This window comes from Chiloscyllium plagiosum, unplaced genomic scaffold, assembly GCF_037043375.1.
Source record: "Chiloscyllium plagiosum isolate Xiang-an unplaced genomic scaffold, Cpla_swu_hap1 HiC_scaffold_10, whole genome shotgun sequence".
NCBI classification, from domain to species: domain Eukaryota; kingdom Metazoa; phylum Chordata; class Chondrichthyes; order Orectolobiformes; family Hemiscylliidae; genus Chiloscyllium; species Chiloscyllium plagiosum.
In genome coordinates, this window is record NW_028270148.1 from 36,605,240 (window position 1) to 36,631,019 (window position 25,780).

At 39.1% G+C, this 25,780-nt stretch overlaps 1 protein-coding gene across 1 annotated transcript in view; it reads right to left on the bottom strand.

Moving 5' to 3' along the window:
- The window catches only part of srbd1 (S1 RNA binding domain 1), a 273,132-nt gene that overhangs the window by 127,918 nt on the left and 119,434 nt on the right, over window positions 1-25,780 (bottom strand). The window contains exon 16 of the mRNA XM_043695659.2: window positions 10,960-11,042. Coding sequence (XP_043551594.2) covers window positions 10,960-11,042 — 83 coding nt within the window. The remainder of the gene's footprint in view (window positions 1-10,959; window positions 11,043-25,780) is intronic.

Consider the following 25,780-nt stretch of genomic DNA (forward strand, 5'->3'; position numbering starts at 1 on the left):
GGGCTGTTTTCCTTGGAGCGTCAGAGACTAAGAGGTGACATTACAGTGGTTTATAAAATCATGAGGGGCATAGATAGGATAAATAAACAAAGTCTTTGCCCTGGAGTGGGGGAGTCCAGAACTAGAAGGCATAGGTTTAGAGTGAGAGGGGGAAGATATAAAAGAGACCGAAGGTGCAACTTTTTCACGCAGAGAGTGGTATGTGTATGGAATGAGATGTCAGAAGAAGTGATGGAGGCTAGTACAATTTCAACATTTAAAAGGCATTTGGATAGGTATATGAATAGGGAGGGTTATGGGACTTGGTGCTAGCAGGTTGGACTAGATTGGGTTGGGATATCTGATCGGCATGGACGAGTTGGACCGAAGGGTCTGTTTCTGTGCTGTACATCTCTATGACTCTATGGCTCACAAAATCCTTCTGTGCTTCAGCTTTCTACAGTCTTTCTCCACTTAAATAATCTTCAGCTGTTATTCTTCCTTCAAGTGTATTACCTCACATTTTCCAAGAATATATTCAAGCTGATAAATTTAATGCCCACTCATTTAATCTGTCTACATCCCTCTGCAAACTCGTTGAGTCATCCTCAGCACTTGCATTCCCACTGATTTTTGTGCCATCCACTGGCTTGGTGATAGTACATCCACTTCTGTCATCCAAATCATCATGTGGGGTGCCGGTGTTGGTCTGTAGTGGACAAAATCATAAATCACACAATACCAGGTGATAGTTCAACAGGTTTATTTGAAATCTCAAGCTATTGGAACGCAGCCTCTTTGTCAGGTGAAGTCGCCTGACAAAGTGACTTTCCTCCAAAGGTCTGTGATTTCAAATAAACCTTTTGGATTATAATCCGGTATTGTGTGATTTCTGACTTAATCCAATTCATTATATACACTGTAAATAACTGCAGCCTCAACACTAATCCCTGTGGCACTCCAACACTTACAGATTGCCATCGCGAAAACACCCCTCCCAGCCCATTAATTTCAACTAATATATCCATCTAATATACTACCTCCAACACCATGACCTCTGAATTTAGTAAGTAGCCTAAAGTGCAGTACCTTATAAAATGTCTTCTGGCAATCAAAATATATTATATCCACTGCTTCCTCTTCACCCAAACAGCTGGTATTTCCTCAAAGCATTCTAATAAATTTGCTTGTCTTGATTACCCCTTCATGAAGCCATGCTAACCCTGCTCAATTATGCATTTATAAATGCTCTGCTACTACACCCTTAATAATAGATTCTACCAATTTCCCATAAACAGATATTAAGCTAACTAGCCTTTTATCTTACCATTAATCATTACAGATCACTATCACCACAGAGCTAGCAGCAGCAAAAGGAGCTAGTTCAACACATCCCATGATGGAAAGTACAAGAGGGCAACACTGCCCACGTCGAAACATCGAAAAATATATTCACTTGCAACTTTACAAACCTAAAATGCTGTGTTTCATAATATTATGACAGTCAGAATCATTCTTTCCTGTAGGGCTTTAATCGTTTAATGGTGTCCTTTTAATCCTCAAGCTGTTAATGTACAAAAGGCGGCAAGGGTATAAGTGATGCTCCTTCAATTGGAAATGTCAGTCTCCTCTATTCACAACAGAACATCTAGAACATATAGCAATCATAGCATTGGATCAACAAGCCACAGGTTGTTAGCTTAGATGGTTATAGTAGGAATTGCATCAAATAGGAAATTTGTCACTTTGTGGGCTGGCACCAGAATAAATGTTTCAGAATGCAGTTAAACCCTAAAATGGCTTTTGAAACCCAAATGCTTGAAGAAATTACTATGCAAATTAATACATAGTGAGAAGAGGAGGAAATGAGGTTTCAGTGGTACTAACAATCAATGAATTTTTTTTTTTTAAAATCCCATAAAATTCGATGGTGATGTTTACTAGGAGTAATTCTCTAAAGCACTTTTCCATCTAATTTTTTACTCAAGTTTGCTTACTTTAGTTGTGCCAATCTTATTTAACCTGAAAATGAAGAAGTCAGAAGCCAATAGAACAGAACGGCAAAAGATATTTTTAGAAAGCCAGTTTTTGGAAATTTGCATTGTAATCGCTAAATTAAATTTGACTAGGTGCTAACAGAAAAGCTTCCTACAGTCTTAATTAATTAATAATCTATAACAGAGAAAGAGCAGAAATTCTGGTGAATTTGCACAAATAAGTCTGAAAACACAAACTAGGCTTTGATTCTCAGGTCAAAGATCAACATATTAGTACTGCAGCAGCTCCCATTCTTAAGACCTGTGTAAACTGACAACTGCTGTTAACGATTGAAGTTAAGTTAGTAATGTGAGACTGCTAAAGGCTTGCAACAAGGAAAATAAAAGGAACAAGTCAAGTGATACAATGACAATGCATTTAACAGAATAGTTCGACAAAAAAACAAAACATCCATTTGTGAAATGCATAAATCTATCTCTGGTACCTTTAGTAGAGGAGAAATACTAACCAGACAGAAAAAAAAATCCGAAACATGCAATAAGCTTTTAGAGTTAAGAGTTTCCTAACTTTAGGAAATTGAGAGTTTGAAATTGAGAGATTAAGGCAATGTTCTTGAACTTTCCCCACTGAGACCACATCTTGAGGCTTGAAAGTTTTCACAACGTCACAGAGGAGTGTGACAGCAGAGGTCTATTAAAGTATAAACATACCTGTCACAACCTGGCTGAGCTCCAAGGTCACCACAGCTGTCTCAGGACTCGTGACCCCACTCGGGTCCTGACCCCCACATTGGGAAGGATTGGATTAAGGTGAATTTAAAACTATTCCATAATCAGTAGCTAATCACTTTTTTTAAAAAAACTTTCTGCTTTAATGCAACCATTTCTAAAATTTATTTTTGCTCCCCTTTATTTGCTTTTGTGTAAAATTTGTTTTATTGGTATTGCCACTCACCAAACTGGAAAACAGAGAAATTCTGTTTAATGAGACTTGTCATCTTTGAATGAGAGGCTTTCGCTTTTGAATTCAGAGATAGCAACTACATTAGTATTTTAAGAAATTGAAGGCTATTGTCGGTATGGCTAATCAAAAAAGAAATCTTGCATTTCTATATGAGCAAGATGTTTTAACCAGTTTGAAGAAAGAGAGACTTGAAATAGTCACCAGACCTATTGCAATTCAGAGTGTCAAGTTTCTTGAGTCCAGAAAGGCAAATAGGTATCTTGAAGAACTGGCAAAGAAATGAGAACCATAATAGAAAATAAAGCATGAGCAGTATGATGATGATAAAATACTGCTTGGGTGGTTTTATGAAAAGAAAGAATTTCCATTTCTACAGTACTTTCAGAACCTCAGAATGCCTAAATGTGCTTTACAGCCAATTAAATAGTTTATGAAGTGCAGTCACTGCTGTAATGGAAATGCAGCAGACCTATTTGCTCACAGCAAGAAACACCAAGTTAATGATCAGATTTCTTTCTGCATTTAAGTAATGTTGGTTAAGGGATAAATATTGGTCAAGACACCAAAAGAGATGTCTTTCCTACTTTTCTTTGACTGGCACCATGAAATCTTTTATTTCTGCTTGAGTGCACACAAGGAACTTCAACTTAACATCTTTGAAAGATGTTCCTGACAGTATGCATACCTCAACATTGCACTGAAGAGTCAGACTGCATGGCATGCTCAAATATTTAAAAGATAAAATTCAGGCACAGTGGCAAGAGTCCCATCACCAAGATTGATAACTCAGTAACAAGAATGCTCAGAAAATCTCACTTGGCAGCTGCCTTCAGAAGTCAACTTTGAAAGCCTTGAAGCATCAAATAGATACCTGTGCCACTAAAACTTAGATTCAATCTTGCTTACAAAAGCTGAGAGCTGAAATAGTCAAGAATGATAAATCCACAGGCGAAGAAGTGCTGCCAGATTTGTTAACAACCCAACACATTTACAATTGCAACACCAGACTTTACAATTATGCTGTTCCATCAAACCTATGAAAATAAAGGTGAAAAGTCAGAAAATTAGAAAGGAAATGTTGTATGCAATATTAATGTTTGTATGACACAAACCTAGGTATACTTCCAGTTGCGATGATGCGACTTTTCATCTTTCACATACAAAGGTTTAATTATTACCATTTAATATTACTTCAATCATGCAAATGCTGGAGCCAATTATACCATGAAAAACAGAAATAATGCATCTAATGCAACTGATCCAAATACTGCTCCTTCTTTGAAAGACTTGGAAACAAAGACTGCAGAGGATGCAACTGAAGATTTGTCAGAGCTGGAAATGTCTCTCAAACTTGAGTCATTTCCAGCTCTTGTCAATTTGATGGAGCAAAAGACAATGAAAGCTCTGCTGGTTATGATGGGTAAGTGAAGAGAGTGAAGATTTCTGATAACCAAAAAAAAAAGCATTTAGACAACTTCTCAGTAGTAGTAAAGAGCAATTTTCTTTCATTTTTAAGATGCTGTACTGTATTCACCATTTGATATATTGTAACATGCTGCAACTATCTTTTATTTCAGAAGAATACCTGAAACAAACATTTTAAATTATCTTTTAAAGTGTTATCCAATATTCACAATTTTTGGATGTCGTATGTTTCACTTTAGTTGTAAAATATATAAATAAAAGTTTGCCTAAACTTAAGGAAATCCTCATGTTAATCACAATTTACAGACGGTTTCTAATTCAGTTGCAACTAACCAGAAGTAACTATTCTGACTTACAGGGCAATTCACAAAATGTTAAATTCTCATTTTAAACCAATTCCTCAAAGCACACAACACATTGAAAACAAAAATAAATGGGCACCAATCCTGAATTTCACAAGCATCAATTCCTATTTTCCACAGTGGGCGGCACGGTGGCACAGTGGTTAGCACTGCTGCCTCACAGCGCCAGAGACCCGGGTTCAATTCCCGCCTCAGGCGACTGACTGTGTGGAGTTTGCACGTTCTCCCCGTGTCTGCGTGGGTTTCCTCCGGGTGCTCTGGTTTCCTCCCACCATCCAAAGATGTGCAAGGTCAGGTGAATTGGCCATACTAAATTGCCTGTAGTGTTAGGTAAGGGGTAAATGTAAGGGTATGGATGGGTTTCGCTTCGGCGGGTCGGTGTGGACTTGTTGGGCCGAAAGACCTGTTTCCACACTGTAATCTAATCTAATCTAAGGAAAGGAAGTCATATAATTCAAGGTTCCAGGGCATTTAATTGATTGAGGAAGGAAAACATGACAATCAAAAATTACAGAATCAACAAATAGGTAAACTACAGCAAAACCACATTGAATATATTTTGTTCTTTCTTCACCTCCATACCTCAGGAAGTCTTTTTCAGATAAGATTAACAACTGAAAATATTTCAACCAACCCCACAGAATTGCCATGCACAATTCTCATGTACTGTAGCATTGGCTTGCTTTCATACATAACTTTTACATCTCAAAGTGAAGACATTGTAGAAGAAAGCCCCATTCAGGGGAAATAGAGTGTATAATCTTGCCCTGTTGAAGTGATTCAGATAAATTATAAAGATCCCACAACTACTGACCCTCATCCCATAGTCGACACAACCAAAACCAGAACAGTCATTTAATTGTGATTCATTGGAACTTGCAATACACAAAATGACAAATCATTTGCCGAATATGGTGACAATTACTGTTGCTCAAATAAATACTTTGCATGTGAAGTATTTTTCGAAGAGGTGTAAGAGGCCACATAAATGTGAGATTTTTGTTTTTATTAATACCTGACCCGGGAAGGCTTTGTGTTGACAGTAAAGATGAAAAACTCAAGTTAGTCACTTGCTCTGCCAAGCACTTCCTCGGTGGATTTGATATGCAAGATTGCCTAACAATCAAATATTCCCTTTCCAGGTCAACATGTTGGGCATAGTCACCTTTTAGGGTAACATCAGAACCCTTTGAGATCCACAGTGAGGTCATCAGCAGGATAGCATTCTTGCACAGACACTCCTTGGCATATCCTTCAATTGGCTGTGATCATATTCAAATTTGAACTTCATCAAATGATGCAACAGTGACTGCCTTTGATTTCATGGCTGCATTTTAATGGAGTATGCCATGAAGCCAGCCCAGCATAACCATAGTCAAAGGAATTGAGAGAAAACACTGTTGCTTGGATGCACAAAAGATGATGGTTTGGTTGGTGGAGGAATGTTACCACTGCACCACATGCTCATAGTTCCTCAGGGTACTATCCTAAGCCAACCATTTTCAACTGTTTCAAAGACTTCCTTTCCTTCACAAAGTCAGAAGTGGGGATGTTTACTGATGATTGAATAATGTTTAGCACAATTTGCAGCAAAACATAGACAACAGTCAGACTTGCGCTGAAATACGGAAAGTAACATTTGAGTCAGACAATAACTATTTCCAAAAACAGAAATTCCAACCATCATTCTTTGACTTTAATGGCATTACCATAACTGGAAACCCCCACTATCAACATCTGGGAGTTTACTATTGTTCAGAAACTGGACTGGACCAGCTATATAAACATTGTGACTACAAGAGCAGATCATAGGCTATGAATTTTGTGGCAAACAATTTATCTCCTGTTTCCCTGACATCTTTCTAACATCTCTAAGACTCATGTCAAGTGAGAGATGGAATATTATCCACTTGTCTGTTGGGTGCGGCCACAGGAACACTGAAGCAGCTTGACAACTTCTCGCATAAAACTGCCCACCTGACTGGCACCACGTGCATTACCTTCAATGTTCACTCCCATCACAACAATGCTCAATTGCAGCTGCTTGTGCCATCTAGAAGATCCACCACAGTAACACACAAAGCTATTTCTACAGTACCTTCCAAACCTGAAACCTCTGCCACATTAAATGATAAGGGCAGCATGGGAACATTACCAGCTCTACACTCCCCTTCAAGTCAGACACCATCATGAGTTGATCATATATTTCCATTGTTTCCACTGTAGTTGGATTAAAATCTCGAACTCCCTCCATAATAACACTGAGTATATGCCTCACTTCAAGGATTGCAGTAATTCAAGAAGACAGTCCACAATTGCTCTCTTCAGGGCCATGAGCAATAAATTCTGGCCTTGCCAGCAATGTCCACCACCCTTGAACGAATATGATGATGCCTTCAGGTCATCTTCAGAAAGTGTCCGCTTATACAATGTAACTGAGCCTTGCTTGCCCAAGATCAAAGACAAAGTTACACCAAGTCATCAGACTGCACTAACATTCCATACCGAGGAGCACTTTCAGCAGCAAGTGGACAGATTCTTTTCTGCCTGTGTAGTTTGGTTTGATGATTAGCATCAGGAAGACATGTCCATAGCTCAGATCATAACCTGTTAGCATTGACAATGTAAAACTTGGACAATGTTGATAGCTTCACATATCTAAACTCTATAACTATTAGCAATCTATCACTTGATGCTGAAATCAAACTGCATTATAAAATCTCTAGGTGTTAAGGCCAAACTGAGGGAGAGTGAGAGACAAAACCATGAGTCCACAAAGCCTGTATCCTCAGTGCGCATTTCTATAGAGGTGAAACCAAAACAACCAATATTCAGCTTGAGAAAAGGATGGATAGTTTCCATCCCTGCTATCTCTAACATTTATTGGGAAGTGATTAGCGATAGTCAACATGGCTTTGTGAGTGGGAAATCATACCTCACAAACTTGATTGAGTTTTTTGAAGAAGTAACAAAAAGAGGATTAATGAGAGCAGAGCAGTAGATATGATCTATATAGACTTCAGTAAGGCTTTCAACAAGGTTCCCAATGGGAGACTGATTAGCAAGGTTAGATCTCATGGAATACAGGGAGAACTAGCCATTTGGATACAGCACTGGCTCAAAAGGTAGAAGACAGAGGGTGGTGGTGGAGGGTTGTTTTTCAGACTGGAGGCATGTGACCAGTGGAGTGCCATAAAGCTCGGTGCTGGGTCCTCTACTTTTTGTCATTTGCATGAATGATTTGGATGCGAGCATAAGAGGTACAGTTAGTAAGTTTGCAGATGACACCAAAATTGGAGGTGTAGTGGACAGCGAAGAGGGTTACCCCAGATCTTGACCAGATGGGCCAATGGGCTGAGAAGTGGCAGATGGAATTTAATTCAGATAAATGCGAGGTACTGCATTTTGGGAAAGCAAATCTTAGCAGGACTTATACACTTAATGGTAAGGTCCTAGGGAGGGTTGCTGAACAAGGAGACCTTGAAGTGCAGGTTCATAGCTCCTTGAAAGTGGAGTCACAGGTAGATAGGATAGTGAAGGCGGCGTTTGGTATGCTTTCCTTTATTGGTCAGAGTATTGAGTACAGGAGTTAGGAGGTCATGTTGAGGCTGTACAGGACATTGGTTAGGCCACAGTTGGAATATCGCGTGCAATTCTAGTCTCCTTCCTATCACAAAGATGTTGTGAAACTTGAAAGGGTTCAGAAAAGATTTACAAGGATGTTGCCAGGGTTGAAGGATTTGAGCTATAGGGAGAGGCTGAACAGGCTGGGACTGTTTTCCCTGGAGTGTCGGAGGCTGAGGGGTGACCTTATAGAGGTTTACAAAATTATGAGGGGCATGGATAGGGTAAATAGGCAAAGTCTTCTCCCCGGGGTCGGGGAGTCCAGAACTAGAGGGCATAGGTTTAGGGTGAGTGGGGAAAGATATAAAAGAGACCTACAGGGCAACTTTTTCACACAGAGGGTGGTACGTGTATGGAATGAGCTGCCAGAGGAAGTGGTGGAGGCTGGTACAATTGCAACATTTAAGAGGCATTTAGATGGGTATATGAATAGGAAGGGTTTGGAGGGATATGGGCTGGGTGCTGGCAGGTGGGACTAGATTGGGTTGGGATATCTGGTCGGCAAGGACGGGTTGGACCGAAGGGTCTGTTTCCATGCTGTACATCTCTATGACTCTAACTCGCAGATCCTGGGGTGTACTATTCCATCAACAAACACTCATGCTAAACCAACAATGTCAGCACTGGCCCAGTTACTTTCATCAGGCAGATGAGAGCTGTGTAGCCTCCAGGTAGGAATGGCAACTGGCTTACAAACAATGATGTCCATACTTCCACTACAACCATACCTGGGAGGGAGATAGGAAGATAATGGAGCAAAATCTAAAAGAACAGAGACACTTTAAAATAGAAACAAAACAAATTTCTCAAAATAGTCATCCGGTCTGGGAGCATCTGTGGCAAAAAATCAGAGTTAATGTTTCAGGTCCAGCAACCCTTCTTCAGAACTGATCGTAGCTAGGAAAAAAGAAAAGGCAAGTGAAGGGGGAAGAGAGTAAATGATAGGTGGAATTGAACCCCAGATAAAGTGCCCCTATTAGTAGCATTACATTCTTCCAGGCGGACTTTTCCAGATTCTTTTTTCTGCCCAACTGATTTGTTCTCTCTCTATCTGGACTCCATCTCCACCTATTGCTCATTCTTTCCTCGTTCCCCCAACCCCTTCTCGAGCATATGTGTCAACCTTTTCTGTGCCACAGTCAGTTCTGAAGAAGGGTCACTGGACCCAAAACGTTAACTTTGCTTTCTCTCCACAGATGCTGCCAGACTGCTGAGTTTTTCCAGCAATTTCTGATTTTGTTTATGAAGATAATGGATATTGAAACCGACAACTGGGAGTCAGTTGATGAAGACCTTGACACGTGGAGTTTCACCGTTTGGAAGGGCATTGGGAGAAGGAGGGCAAAAATGACAAATTCAGCAGGCCGAGAAGAGGGGCCAGGGAAAACTGCGCGTCCATTCCCAGTCCACGATCTTCCTCCACAGCAAACATAGTAGAAACTGTTATGCCAGGTTGGTCTCCAGAGTTACCCAAGCTGACACTGAGCACAGAATTGACAATGTGTGCAAACCAACATGAGTAATGAGTTAGAAGGCTGTCACACAGACCTCTGGGCTATGAATCCATTTGGATGCCTTTTTTAAAAGTATAGTTTGAACAAATTACTTTGTAATTGTACAATTTGCCCTTAGTGACTGCTACCAATAGTATGATTTGGTCTCAGGTGGGACCCACTGCTTGAACTACTTGTCTACAGCAGCATTTTACAATTCACTACCCTTAAGGAAACTTGCTATTAGAAACTTTATCTAGAAGGTCAGCTCAGAAGATGAAAGTCAAAAATATCCGGGTGTGGTAGAAAATGCTGCAAATAGAAAATACAATTCACGAGCACCCTACTTCGATAAGGATTTAGTTTCAGTATAAATTACAGAAATGAATCATGTTATAAACAATTCAAAATCTCTCCAACCAAGAAAATTTGCAACCTACTCATAAATATTAATTCAAATAACATTAATGTGTGCATCACTAATGGTGCATTTGGGTAGGCTACTCACCTTGGCAGAGAAGAAAGGAACTATTTCCTGAATCTTAAAACAAAATGTGATGACAATTTTACTTTGATATCCTATGGCAATGGTACACCATTTTATAACTGACGAACCATCACTACTCAAACCCATTGAATGACAATGATAATATTTAAACATACATGTTAGCTCACCAAAACTTAAACATAAGTAATGATGGAATACCATGAAAATAATGCTGTGAATGATGCAAGCACAGGGTTTTTATATGCATGGGATCAATATCCGGTACCAGTTTACACAAAGCACTGAAACACATCACTGTAATGATGTCGAAAGGAAAAGGCTATGAGGATTGTGTTACAGGGCAAATCTGATGGCTTTTTAACAGACTGTAAAAGGTAGCTGCAGCTATTTCTGAGAGTCTGGATCATTTATGGTAAAACCTACTGAGGAGGACAAAAAAAGCTTTAGAACATTTATTGGCCATTTGGTTGACTGTGCAAATCTTATAAAAATCGTTGAAAACTGGCAGATGTTTAATTATAAAGCCATGCTCCAAAAGTGTCCATTTTATTATAGCAGCTGATGGTGAAGCAGATTGCCTTCACAAAACAGATCATGGATATCTTACCTGGTACATTCCAACTCCAATGTGTTTTGGCTCAATTTTCACCAACTCAGCTAGTGGATCCTGAACACGCCTTGCTATGGAGACTAAAGAAAAATAAACAGGAAACACGTTACTGATAAAACTCAGCTTGCAATTCACAATGTCCAAATTATCCTTCAGCTTCATTTCAAATTTTTATAAAGATACTACATCAAAGTGAGCATGGTTTAACAAAGAGGACCTTCACTAAAATTCTCTTTCGAATTCATGAATGAGGAATGCATTGAATTGGATAATTGCACAGTTTGCACTGACAAAACCACCCTGTAATAACTTAAAACTTAGCACGTTTTGCTAACATTTAAGCTTCAATGTGTTCAGTTAGATCACTACATCTACATTTGCCTCAACTACTCTTAGTGATAGCACATTCCAATCACTTTTTAGATAAAGAAGTTTCCCATGAATTTCCAATTGCATTTAATAATGATCATTCCACATTTATGACAAAAACAGAAGTTGCTGAAGTAGTTCAGCAGGTCTGGCAGCATCTGTGAAGAGAAGTAAAAGTTAACGTTTAAGATCTGGTGCATTCCTCAGAAACACATTTATGACACCCAGTTTTGAACTGCCCAAAATTATAATATTTTAAAATACATTCACCTGATCAAAGCTTTTCATTACCTTAAAGACCATTAACAGAAGATTGCAAGAGTTTTTTTTTTAAGATGTCTAAAAAGGAAGAGAGAGGCAAGCGTGGATATTGGACTGCTGGAAAATAAGGCTGTAGAAGTAGTAATGGGGAACAAAGAAATGGGGGAGGAACTGAACAGGTACTTTACATCAGTTTGCACAGTAGAAGACGCCAGCAGCAAACCAGAACTTCATGATGGTTAGGGACAGAAGTAAGTGTAATGGTCGCCAATAAAAAGAAAATGCTGGGGAAGCTGAAAGGTCTGAAGGTGGACTACACCCCAGAGATCTGAAGGAGATGGCTGAGAAGATTGTAGATGCATTGGTGGTGATTTTTCAGGAATCACTGGAGTCAGGGAGGCTGCCAGAGGACTGGGAAACATCGAATCTAACACCTGTTTAGGAAGGGAAGGAGGCACAAGACAGTAAACTATAGGCTGGTTAGCCTGACCTGTCATTGGTAAGATTTTAAAGCCCATTATTAAGGTTGAGATTGCGGGATACTTGGATGTGTATGGTAAAATAGGGCTGAGTTGGTTTGGCTTTGTCAAGGGGAGGTCATGCTTGACAAATCTGTTAGAATTCTTTGCGGAGGTAACAACTAAGTTAGATGAAGGCGATCTAATGGACGCCAGCTTTGTAAATTTCTAGAAGACCTATGATAAGGTATTGCACAGGAGGCTGCCAAATAAGATGAGAGCCTGGTGTTAAGGGCAAGGTACTGACATAGATTGAAAGTTGGCTGACTGGTAGAAGGCAGAGAGTAGGGATAAAGGGATATTTTTCAGGATGGCAGCTGGTGACTGGTGGAGTTCAACAGGGGTTGGGACCACAACCACACATTAACAATCAGGACAAAGCAACTGAGAGCACTGTTGCTAAATTTGCAGATGACGTAAAGATAGTTGGAGGGACAGACAATGTTATGGAAGTGGGAGGCTGCAGAAGGACATGGACAGGCTCTGAGAGACTGCCAAAGAAGTGGCAGGTGAAATATTGCTTTCTAAATTGTGAAAAGCTTCAGAAATCTGAAAGACTTGGCAGCTCTAGTTCTGGATTCTCAAAGTTAACATGAAGGTTTTGTTAGCAGGTAGGAAGGCAAAGGAAATTTTAGCATTCATTTTAAGAGGGCTGGAATACAAGATCAGAAACAAGATCAGAAGCTCTGTAAGGTTTTGGTCAGACCACATTTGGAATATTGTGATCAGTTTTGGGCCCTTTATCTAAGGAAGGATGCGCTGGTGTTGAAAGGGTCCAGAGGAGACTTACAAGAATGATCCTGGAAATGAAGTGGTGACCATATGCAGAGTGGATGAGGACTCCAGGGCTGTAATTGATGGCGATAAGAAGGATGAAGGAGGATCTCATCCTGAAACTTACAGAATACTGAGGGGCCTGAGTGGACGTGGAAATGATGTTTCCACAAGTCGAAGAGATTTGGACCCAAAGGCACAGCTTCAGAAGGAAGGGATGACTCTTTAGAACGGAGATGAGGAGGAATATCTTCAATGATAGAATGGTGAACCTGTGAAACTCATAGATGGAGAGGGCTATGGAGAACAAATCATTGAATACGTTTAAGACAGAGACGGGTAGGTTTTCGATTGGTGTGGGGATCAATGATTACAGGGGGAGGCAGGAGAATACAGTCCGAGAAACATACAAGCCATGATCAATTGGTGGAGAAGACTCGACAAGCCGAATGGCCAATTTCTGCTCCTAATGACTTATGGTGCAATGGGACAAGGAAATAGCCATCATTTTCCCCCAAGAGAAATGAGGCCCAGCACTGATAATTGCATCCTTGTACTTCTTGTGACACCTTCATGTACCTTTTCCTAATTTATCTAATTTATGTATCCATAATTAATACACCCAGATCCCTCTGCATGTCTATTCCATGGAGACTCCAAACAATGGATCATTATTCATAGAATCACAGAATTCCTACAGCATGGAAAATGCCATTTCTTGGCCCATCAAGTCTACACCAACACTTTGAAGAGTATCCCAGCCAAACCGAGGTCCCTATCCAACTCTCTAACTCAATGCTGCTTTTATCTAGCCAATCACCTAGCCTGCACATCCCTGGACACAGAGGCAATTTGGCATGGCCGATCCACCTAACCAGCATATCTTTCGATTGTGGGAGGAAACCAGAATACCTGGAGGAAATCCACACAGACATAGGGAGAACGTGCAACTTCATGCAGACATTTACCTCTCAAGACTGGATCGCTGGTACTGTTAGGGATCAGTGCTAGCTACTGAGCCACCATGTCACCCTATTCTTCCTACCAAAATGCACTTCTTATTTATCTATATTCAAAGTAATTTCCCAATCATAAACTTATTAAATAATGTTGTTCATGTCTTCCAGTATTTTGTTGCATTTTTCTGGGAATTAACTAAAATTCCCAAATTGGCGTTGCCATAACAGGCCCTAGCTGAACCCAAACTGAATGTCAGTGAGCAGACTATTGCTGAACAAGCGCTGCTTCACAACATCGTTGACGAACTCTTCCTGCACTTTGCTGATTATTAGAAACACACTGACAGTGAGGATTGGCATGCATAACCTCACATTTTCAATTGAATTCCATATGCCGCTGTTCTGCCATTCAGCCAAACTACTGATATTGTTCTATAATGGACAGCTATCTGCTTCACCCTCAACTGCCACGTGGAAACTACCTGGTCAATTATTGCATTGCCAGCAAATAAGCACAGCCAGTGACCCAACATTGAGATTGTGATAACACCAATAGAAATGACTTTCTATCCATCAGTTGATAGCTATTGTTTGCTGTAGCAAAGGCAATTTTGGATCCAATGTGCCACATTGCAATCTCATTTGCAATCGTTCTTTTTTCTTACTGGTGTATCATTTGAGACCTTGTAAAATGGCTCACTAAAATCCACATAGACAGCATGCACTGAACCATTCTTGTGGCTCAGCGTTTATGCCCCTACTGCTGAACCAGGAGGTCCAAGTTCAAGTCCCACCTGCTCCAGACATGCATCATAACATGTCTGAACTCTTAATACAAATATCTACAATGTACAAGACCACCAATTCTCTAGAACCTTACTCTTAATTAGTAAAGATCTCAGCATCTCTTATTTCTTCACTGGCTTCCTTTAACAGTCTGGCGCAATTCATCTGGCCCAGGTGATTTGCCACTTCGAGGAGGTTAGTCCCTCCAGTACTTCCCGTCTCAGCACAGTTATTTTATCTAATATTTAACATACTTTCTCTTAAAGTAGGAAGTCTGCATGATCCCTCTCCATGTGAAGACAAAGACAAAGTTTTCAGAAGGAACTGTGCCCACATCTTCTGCATTCATGCACAAGTTAGCATGTGTACCTCTGATTGGCCCTATCCTTTTCTTAGTAATTATTTAGTTCTTAATGCATTTATAAAATATCTTTGGATTTTCCTTAATTTCACCAAGCAATTTATTTTTGTATCCATGCTTTACTTTCCTAATTTCCTTTTACATTTCATCCTGTACTCAAAGCTTGTGAAAATATTACTTTTTTCAGATACTCTAAGATTGCCATTTTATTTTTCTGCTTTATTATAGCCCCTGTGCTTCTAGATAACAAAGACACTAGAGATTTGGCAGTGCCACACATTTTCTTTGCAGGGACAGTTTACAATGTCCTTACTGAATCTCACTTTAGATTTGCAACTGACTTTCTTTCTAGCAGCAGTAGCGAGGCCATTTCTGCTAGATCATCTCAGCTTTGTAAAGTTTGCTTTTCCTCAATTCAGAATCTTTACTGCTGCTCTCTGTTGCTTTCCAAAGAAATACTTAATCTATGATTAATTGTATTATCACCAACTCCATTATAGTCATCCAGTGCTACTCAGCAACCTGCCCAGAATCAATTTCTGAGATTAAATCTATCAGCTTGTGATTGACAGAGCTAAGTCAACATAACAGATCTAATTTCTGCTGTCCTGCTGCATTCAGTCATGCATGGCCCTGGTCAATTAAACATATCACTGACTTGACAAGTATTCCCATTTTCAATGATAAAGCACCTCAGCACGTCAGTGCAAAAAGATGAGACTGAAGTACATGCAACAACCTTTAGCCACTTTAGTGGGTGATCTCAGTCTCAGTCTCCTTCAGGGGGCCGCAGCATCACAGATGCCACTCTTCAGCCAATTCATTCCATGTGATATCAAGAAACAGCTGAAGTTATTGTGAAGGCAATGAGCCTTGATAATATCTGGCAATAGCTCTGAAGACTTGCACTCTCGAACCTACCAAGGTGTTTCATTTCAGCTTCAATAGTAATATCTACCCAGCAATGTGCAAATTGCGCAGGTACATTATGTACATAAAAAGCAGGACAAAATCACCCTGGCCAATTACTGCCCCATTAATCTACTCGCAGTAATCAAAAACACTTGTTTAGCAATATTCTGCTCACTGACAGTTTGAATTCTGGCAGATCCACTAAGTTTCCAACCTCTTTACAACCTTGGTACAACATTGGCAAAAGTGCTGAACTCAAAGTGAGGTGAGAGTGATTGCCCCTGACATCAAGATCATATTTGACCGAGTGTGGTATCAAGGGGCCCGATCAAAAATCAGCAAGAAAACCTGCCACTAGTTGGAGTTATACACAGTATAAAAGGAAGATACCTGGGGCTGTTGTCAGTCACCCCAGCTGCAGGAAATCACTGGAGGAGTTGGTCAGGGTATTGCCCTTGGTCCATCCATCTTGAGGTGCTTCATCACTCACACTTGTTTCATTGTAAGGTCAGAAGTGGGATGCATGCTAATGAATACACAATGTGCAGCACCATCACAACTCCTCAGATACTGAGACAGACCATGTTCAAATGCAGCAAGAGTTGGACAAGATCCAAGCGTGGGCTGACAAGTGGCACTTGTAAGGTTCACATGACAAATGCCAGGCAATGAATATATCTAATAAGGCAGAACCTAATAGTCAACCCCTTGATTTTTAATGATATCAAAATCCTCAGGGTTACGGTTGACGAGAAACTGAACTAGACTAGCCATATGAATATTGTAGCTATAAGAGCAGGTCAGACGTTCAGAATCCTGCAGCAAGTAAGTCACCTCGAGACTTGCCAAACTCAGACAGAATACTCTCCATTTGTCTGAATGCAGCTCCAAAAACATTCAAGCAGCTCAACAGATATGGCAAATCAGCCAGCTTTATTGGCACCACATCCAGAAATATTCACTCCTTCCATCCACAATTCATAGCAGCAGCAGTGTGTACCACCTATGAAATGTTCTGCAGAAATTCACTAAGGTTCCTTCAACAACACCTTTGAAACTCAAGACCACTACCATCTAGAAGTACAAGGGCATCAGATACACGGAAATACTGACACTGCACAAGTTGGGATAAAGGGGACAGTTTCGGATGGCAAACCTATGACTAGTGGACTGCTACAGGTATCAAGGCTGGAGGGGCCACAATTATTTACAATCGTATTAATGACTTGGATGATGGAAGTGAATGCACTATAGCCAAGCTTGCAGGTAATAGGAGGGAAGTCAAGTAGTGAGGGTATCTGCAGAGAAATATAGATAGGTTAAGCAAGTTGACAAAAACTTGGCAAATGGAATACAACATGGGAAAATGAGAGGTTACGAACATTGACAAAAGAGCTGAATATTAGTTAAATACAGAATGCAGAAAGCTGCAGCACACAGGGATTTGGGGGTCTTAGTGCATGAATCACAAAGAGCTAGCATCCAGATTTAGCAGGTTATAGGGAAGACAAATAGAATGTGGACTTTATTTCAAAGGGAATGGAGTATAAAATAGCAAGGTCTTGCTGAAACTATACAAGGCACCAGTTAGTTTCATAAGGTTGGTCCTAGGAATGGAGGGATTATGACGCAAGGTTGAGTAGGTTGGGCATGTATTCATTTTTTTTAAAAAGGAGAACGAGAGGCAATTTTATTGAGCTTTACAAGATTCTTAGGGAGCTTGACAGGCTAGGTGCAGAGAGATTGTTTTCTCTTATCTAGGATAGTAATAATCTCAGAGTAAGAAGTCGCCCATTTAAGATGAGGGGGATTTTTCTTCTCAATAGGTGGTGAATCTGCAGAATTCTTTACCAAAGAGGGTTATTGAGGCTGAGTCATTAAGGTTGAGGAAGACAGTTTTCTAATCATTTTGGGAATCAAGGACTGTAAAGTGGAGTTGAAAGTTATCAGATCAATCATGATGTTTTTGTTTGTTGGATAAGATTTTATGGGCTAAATGGCCTACTTCTGCTCTTACATCTTGTGTTTTTATTATTGTCATTAAGTCAACACATCAATTGCTTGCACAGCAATTTTAATTCGACAAAGTACCTTTGTGGAGTACAGAATCTTGAGGATAGATCTGACCAGATATTGGGAGAAGAATCATTCGGAAAAGTGATCTCATTTAGAGCAGATTTGAGGAGAACCTAAAAGGAGAATAATGCAAAAGATGGATAAACAAACCTTTGGAAGGGAATTCTTGAGAGTTGGAATTGAAAGTTCACTGATGAAACAGAGGAAGAGGTATACAGGGCACATGTTGAGCAAGGCTTTGGAAGGAAAAATAAACTGGGAAAAGGATTTGAAAATGATGGGAAGTCAGTGAAGCTCAGCAGTCAGGAACAATAGATGAATGCTGCTTAGTAAGGAATTCCACACAGGCCAGATGAGTTGAAGTTTCTGAAGATTTTTCCAGTGTTGGTGAAATCAAATCAATAATTATAAAGATCAAGGCTTCAGCAGCAGGACAGGCGAGCTATGAATGCAGCTGGAAAATATATATATATAAAACAGCAATTTACTATCTCCGAATGTAGGGTTTGAAAATCATTTTGATGCCATGGGTTGAATGCCATGGCTGTGCAGGAAGGAGACTAGAATCAAATGTCAAATTGCAATATTTCTGGCAAAATACAAAGAAGACAGCTTTGACTTTAAGAATGTTGAGCTGGAGAAAATATTTGTTTATCCAGAATTTTACAACGGACGAGGAATTCAAAGTTACATCAATGGCTGAGGAATCAAGCATCCTGGCAAAGGATATGCCTGTGGAAGATAACTTCACAGTGACATGTCCTGACAATCAAATTTTGACAAAGTGAACAAGGGCGGAACAAGGGACAACATCAAAAAAGACTACATGGTTAGCAAAGGAGAAATAGTTATCAGATGTGAGCCAGCTATGTTGAATGAGGTAAGAATGAATCTATGTGGATCCATTGCCAACATGGAAAACAGTGAAAGAAACAACAGATTGATGATGAAGCAGACTATTGTTTTGTCTAGCAAAACTCATCTAAGTGATTATAAGGCAACAATCCAAAGCTTTAATTCCATATGGTCCATAAACTATTTTGACAGTTTAGAACATCCTCTGAAAGCTTGGTTGGATTACTGCATTCTAACTCATTTCACAGTTTTTACTTGTGTGGTGGATCTGTCCAAATGTTGACACATTCCTATGGCCTCATGGTGCAATCAGTACAACATGACATTCAGGATACTAAAAATTCAGTAAAATCAGAAACAGTAAGTTTGACACTACGATCAGCCACAATTATGTTCTTGACATTCAGAGAAAGATTATGGCAGTACAATAAAAACCCACATTCAAATGAAGTTGCTATGCTAAATCTGCTACAGCCTTTGTTATAAAAATAATATATTTTCTGTATCAATCTGAACTGGATTTTCTCTAAGCAGGAGATATAGCAATCCTTAAAAAGAAAGTCCTAACAATTCTGACCTCCAGGGATATGGACATTGAAGCATTGTTGATTTTTTAAAGAAAACATTGATAATACTAATCATGTTAAGAATAGGCTCAGGCTACGAGTTATAGGAGGAAATTCACTTAAAAAAAATCAAGAAGAGAATGATGCTGGGATGAACGTCAGATCTCATTGTTGTTATCCTTTAGACATCTTTGTTTACAGCTGGTGTCTTGCCCTTTTACTACCATCCCAGGTCCCAACGTTCAGAACAATGAATCAAAGAATTGTGTGATAATTAGACCAAGTAGGCAATTAATATTGTGTGGTGACCTGAGCAATAATGACTCTCAGTAAAGTGGTATTAACACAGAGTTCATAGATTGCTATTTGTAATTCTACAGTCCAGAAGGTCGAGTTATTTGATCACCAGGAATATCATATAGTACAGGACTGATTATATTATTTAATTACCACTTAAGAAACTAAACGTGCTAAATTTGATGAGGTCAGGCAGCCATGCTTTAAATCTTATGTTTAAATCTTAAGTCTTATGTTTGATACATTCATAACTGGAATATTTTGTAGATAAAATTTATTACTGAAGTTATCAATAAATAAATCTACACAAATCTACTCAAAAACACTTCCATATTCAAAAGTAAAAACCAGTTTCCTTGTTTTGAGAAATTATAGTCCAAACATTTACAGCTACAATTTTACAGCCTTGCAACAGGCAACGTCATGTATTATGAGTCTGATAGAATCATACTGAGTATGTAATCAATTCATATACAACTTACAAGTATAGAACAATCTATTTCTAGTCATTCGATATGGATAAGCATGTCATACTCCATGTTAAAATTAGCGTGATCAAAACCACAATGAATCTGCAAATTTTCTTTTGACAGGTTGACAAAAGACATTTGCTTGTGTAAAAGTTGTCATTACTAGAGAAAAAAAAGTGAACATTTTAAGAGGAAAGGAGTTTGAATGAACAAAGCGATCAATATTTTAGAATGGCTTTTGACTTTTCCCCTTCAGTGATATCATGGCGGCATTAATTCACACAAGAAAGTCTGATACCAAGCTATACAATGCAATGCAATTTTAGGGCAGCTAACCAAAAACCTTAGGCAAAGAGATAGGTTTTAAGAAACACTTTAAGGGAGATAAAGTAGTAGAGGTTTCAGGAGAAAATTCTATAGTTAAACGTCTACACAAAATAAGACATCAGCGCCAACAATGGAATATTTAAAATCAGGGAGGCTGAAGATACAAGAATTACAGGATCACCAATATCTCAGAGGATTTGGAGTTTCAAGGAGGTTTAAAAAGATGGACCAATTATGTCATTCCTGAAGAAGGGCTTATGCCCGAAACGTCGATTCACCTGCTCCTTGGATGCTGCCTGACCTGCTGCACTTTTCCAGCAATACATTTTTCAGCTCTGATCTTCAGCATCTGCAGTCCTCACTTTCTCCTAGTTGATTTTAACCTACTGCGAATCCTCTTGCAAGGATGCCTTCCTTGAAGAAGCTCTCTTCCTCCCTCTACAAGGATCTCAGTGAGTCCCTCTCTCACTGCACCTCCCAGGTCATCTCCTCTGCCCTGAAGCTCTTCAGCCACGTCCTCAAACAGGCTCGCTACCACAGCCACATCTCCTTCCTCAGCACCTGTCTACGGAACCGACTGACCCCGCATGGACTCCGGACTACGGTCAGACCAACAAAATTTGGACCCAACCAGGACAACCAGTAGTCATTCCTGAAGAAGGGCTTATGCCCGAAACGTCGATTCTCCTGCTCCTTGGATGCTGCCTGACCTGCTGCGCTTTTCCAGCAACATGTTTTTCAGCAATTATCTCAAGTCAAGCTGTCAATACAGTACAAATGAATACCCCTGAAGGTAGCATTTCCTTTGTTTTCTGTTGATATTTTAAACACAGGTATAACATTGTTTGTGAATAATCAATAGACAAGATATTTTATGAAAACTGGTACTGTCAATAAATTATGATTGAGAAGATGCATTAGGCAAGTGATACAGAAAGTAAGCAGAGACTTACAAGTGCAACCTCTCTACAAGGCATTTTTTGTTTTAGTGATTTACTGATATAGGTGCACTCAATCTGGGGACAACATGAAGCTAGATCTCAAGATAGGTTTGAATGAAGGTGACCTTTGGCCCATTTGACCTCATTATTCCAGATTACCAGATTTTGGTCTTGCAGTTCCTGATCACAAGAAAGTTCTTGACTAGCATCAAATACACTTCTCAACCATACGAATATTACATTTATTCTATTTTAGCTCAATGCAACTTATACAAGCAGAGATGATGCCAGTGTATAGATTGCACTTAAAATCATGTACTAACTTTTTATGAGAAAGTGCATGATTAACCAGTTGCTTAAATCATTCAATAAATGCAAATATAATAGATATTTTTAATAAATATCCTCCCCTTTCACAAGTAACATACTAGAAACAGAATATTAATGAACATATTTAAAAACTTCATTTAAAAATATTGCTGCATCATTTTTACCTCCTGAAATAAGCAAACTAGTTTAAACAAGTAGCATCCTCAAAGCCCAAAAAATGTCAATAATTCAAGCGGATAAATTTAAAGGGCTCAATTATAGCGGAATCTTCAAACAGACAATTTTCATCAAACAGGTTTATACCTAAATGGTTTGATCTTCATTCAACAAAACCAAAAACTGTTTTCTGACTTGCAACGGTTCAGATAAGAGTGAACTGAGCTATGATAATAAGTAAGCAGAAAATTTGTTTTTATTACTGTGTAGGGTGTATTCAGAAATGCAGCTACCAAGTTCAAAAGGTTAAAAAGCTTACACCTGCTGTATGCCTAATTCATTTAGTTCACCTCACCAAAAATTACGCTTTGAAATTCAATACTTTAATGCTATTACTCATTCCGATTAGAACACTGCCCGGCTGTTCTATTGCAAAACAGTCCAATTGAATGGAGTTAAAATCACATGCTAAGTATTAACGAACACACCAAAAATCAAGTCCACATCATTTTATTTCAAATATTTCCAAAATACAAAACGTTCAAATGGAAAATTGAAATAGAAACGTTCCTCAGTAACAGTTACAGCCCATCACAGTGTTAACTGCAGGTCTTAAAGTGAAATCAATAGAAATAATTTACTTCAAGAATTATGATCTCAGCAGCAAGACATGGAACTGCTATGTGCAAAAGTTAGTTGCAGGCCATAGTTTAAATTCAACCAGTGATCCTTCAATTTGCTAATCTAGTCATTTGAAAAATAACTACGGGTAACCAATGTATGCTGTAAAACAGGAGACATTGCATCAAAGCAAAGCAGGAAGTGTATAATGCATTAAGATACAGACTACAGATAACCAAACTAGCACTTTTTCAAGCCTCTTTAATTAGTCTTACCCTTTAATTGGCCACAAGGACATTGACGAAAGCTATATGTAAACTTCTAAAAAGCAGCTGGTCTTCAAACATACATTGCGTTCTTTCCTTCTCAGTTAAAAAAAAGAGAAAACAGCATTGGGCTGATACAAGCATACCTCTGTCAGAATTTTGCAGGATTGGCCAGGAGCAACATCTAACCCAGCCATATGTAGACCTTTAGCAGCATTCTCCCTTTGTCTCATAATTAATTTGCTGCTGTCAGTGCCTGTTCTTCTAAAAGAAGAATGTCTATCACAAAAGCTGCTAGGCATTGGAGAACTCTCAGTATTCAGCATCAGCAGCTTCAGTGTCATTGATAACTGTGGCTTGTGTGGGACTGCACGTTAGAAGATATATAGTCGGTACTGCTACAACACAGGTTTCTTCAACGCAAAGTGACTATTGCACGATTGAAGAATTTAGACGCTTATTTGTAGAATGTGAACTTTCATTACCAGTGTTGGCTATAATGAGATTCCAGTCCCATTGGTTTAAATGGTGCTGCTATTACGTGATTTGTTTTAAACGCGAGGTCACACGGGAACAGAACTATGGCGTTATATCAGAACAAACTGTAGAAGGATACTATCCTTGCTGCTGGTAGGATAAGGTGGCAGTCATGGAATGCTACAGGATAGCTATTGACTGCTGATAAAATGTAAACAGTAGCAATAAGCGGTACACTAATTGACTCAATGACCCTGCAGGACAGACAGCTGTCCTTCATTTTTCCCTCTGCTGGTAAAGTGCTTTTCTGGTGAGAACCCAATTCATCCTCACCTTCTCTGCTCATTTTATCAACCTAAACCCTCCATCTGCAGAAACCTGACCCCTTGGCGCTGGTATAATTCAGCCCCGCTTCACAGGTAGTTCAAGAGTTTTACAGATGGGGCCAAGTCTTCGTCAAGGGAGTGGAAAAAATTAGAAATTGTATAAGCGTTAAAGAAGAGTAATTTCTGTATACAAAGACCACCTGACTGCAGTAACAGCTTTAATTGTGCCAACAACACATTACTGTTTCAGATCTAAACTACTGTGAAGAGGCCACCCACTGCCTTTCCTTACAGTGGACATTATACACAAGTTACACTGTAAAATAAGTTCTCTCTAAGCAGATTAGCCTGGAAGAATTGCTTCATTATGCAGAGGGAACAGAATCACTTCTTTAAAAATGAAAACATTTTTGATAATTGAGCTATGAGACAGGTAAAGCAAGCTGTTGTCAATTTTTGTCAAGCAAAGGATGACTGGTGGCAGGAGGTGTAGGTAGTCCCAAATTTTAAACATTGTGAATAAATATCTATAAGTATTTATGAAAATTTAAGAATGAAACTGCAATCAGGCTTGCAAACCTCTGATGATAAACTTGGCTTAAGCAGATCCACACTTGACTTATGGAGCATACTGCCACCTAGTGCAGCAAACACAATCAGACAAAAGCATAAAAATTGGAATCGGATAATTCCGAATTTACTGGGAAGTGAAAGCATGGGGATCTATAAAGGGATTAAAAAATGTTAGATCAGATTCTAAATATTCAGATATACTGAAGTGCCTCTTTCCTAACCCCCATCAAAATCTCCAACTCATAGATTTTGATCATTTTGATCAATGCATCCAGTTCAGCCAATTGTTTAAAAGATGTTTAATGCGGTTAATATGTCTGTGATTCAACTTCTGTTGCCCTCATTGCTCAAACAGTCTTGCAATGCATGTGATTTTAGTTTGCTATCCTTTGTATTTAAAACTGTGAATGCACACCTTAGTTTTGGGTATAACATCAGTAACTTACAGGGTTTCTTCAGCAAAACCTTCCAAACCCCATGACCTCTATCACCTTAGAAAGTCAAGTGTAGCAAGTTCATCTTCAAGGTACACATCAACCTGTCAAGGGATGATATCACTGTTCCTTCACTGTCACTGAAATCAAAGTCCAAGAACTCCCTTCCTCACAGCGCTGTGGATGTACGAACACCACGTAGACTTCAACAGTTCAAGGTGGCAACTCATCACCATATTTTCAGGGGAAATTAAGAGTGCAAGACAAATACTGTCCATATTCCACAACACCCAGATCTCATGAAAAAATAAAAACATGAGAAAGTTATGATTTCTGTGCTAGTATATGTGTTCTATAACTAAGATTTACTTAAACATTATACTTCTCATGAAATTTCCCTTGATTTTTGCTGGTTAACGTTCTGATGTAAAAATACTCACCTTGGAATGCAACTTGGTTGAGTAATTTCAGAAAACTGTATTATAGCCATAATAACTTGGTGCCTTTCCTGATTTCAATCACTTTTATACTGTTTCATGAAAACGTGCACTGAATGAGTTCCTCCTTAAATACATAATCTGAAGACTAATGACACTGTGAATTAGAATACTGATCATTCACGTTTGCATTTCTAAACCAAATCCAAGCCAAATAAAAGTTATTTTCTTTAAAAGCAAAGTCTTTTAGTAGCTCCAAGCACATAATTGGAAGAACCTAGTACTGAATGGCCTCCCGCGTATGTTTATGATTTGCCTCTGATATAATCAATTCAACATGTCCAATACAGTCATAGTGATCTTAGATAATGCCAGATTCCTCTGCTCTTAGCAATAACTGAGTACCTAATACAACTCATTGTGCAGCTAATGGTCTTGTGCTGACATAAAAAGCAAGCATTACTAATTTCCAATCATCACAATAAAGACGACAACTTATCGTTCCAGGTTAATGTTCAAATAGCATTAACACTTTACACAGCATTGCAGATTAGAAATGAAAGTAAGTCCATTGACAAACGTGGTATGCATACGTTAATGCCAATTGGCAAGACAATTATGTGGGGAAGATCTTTTGACCCAAACTCATTCCATCTATAAATCCAACCATTGCAGCATTCAGATGTTCACTCAAAATTTTAAAATGGTTTCATCCACTCAATGATT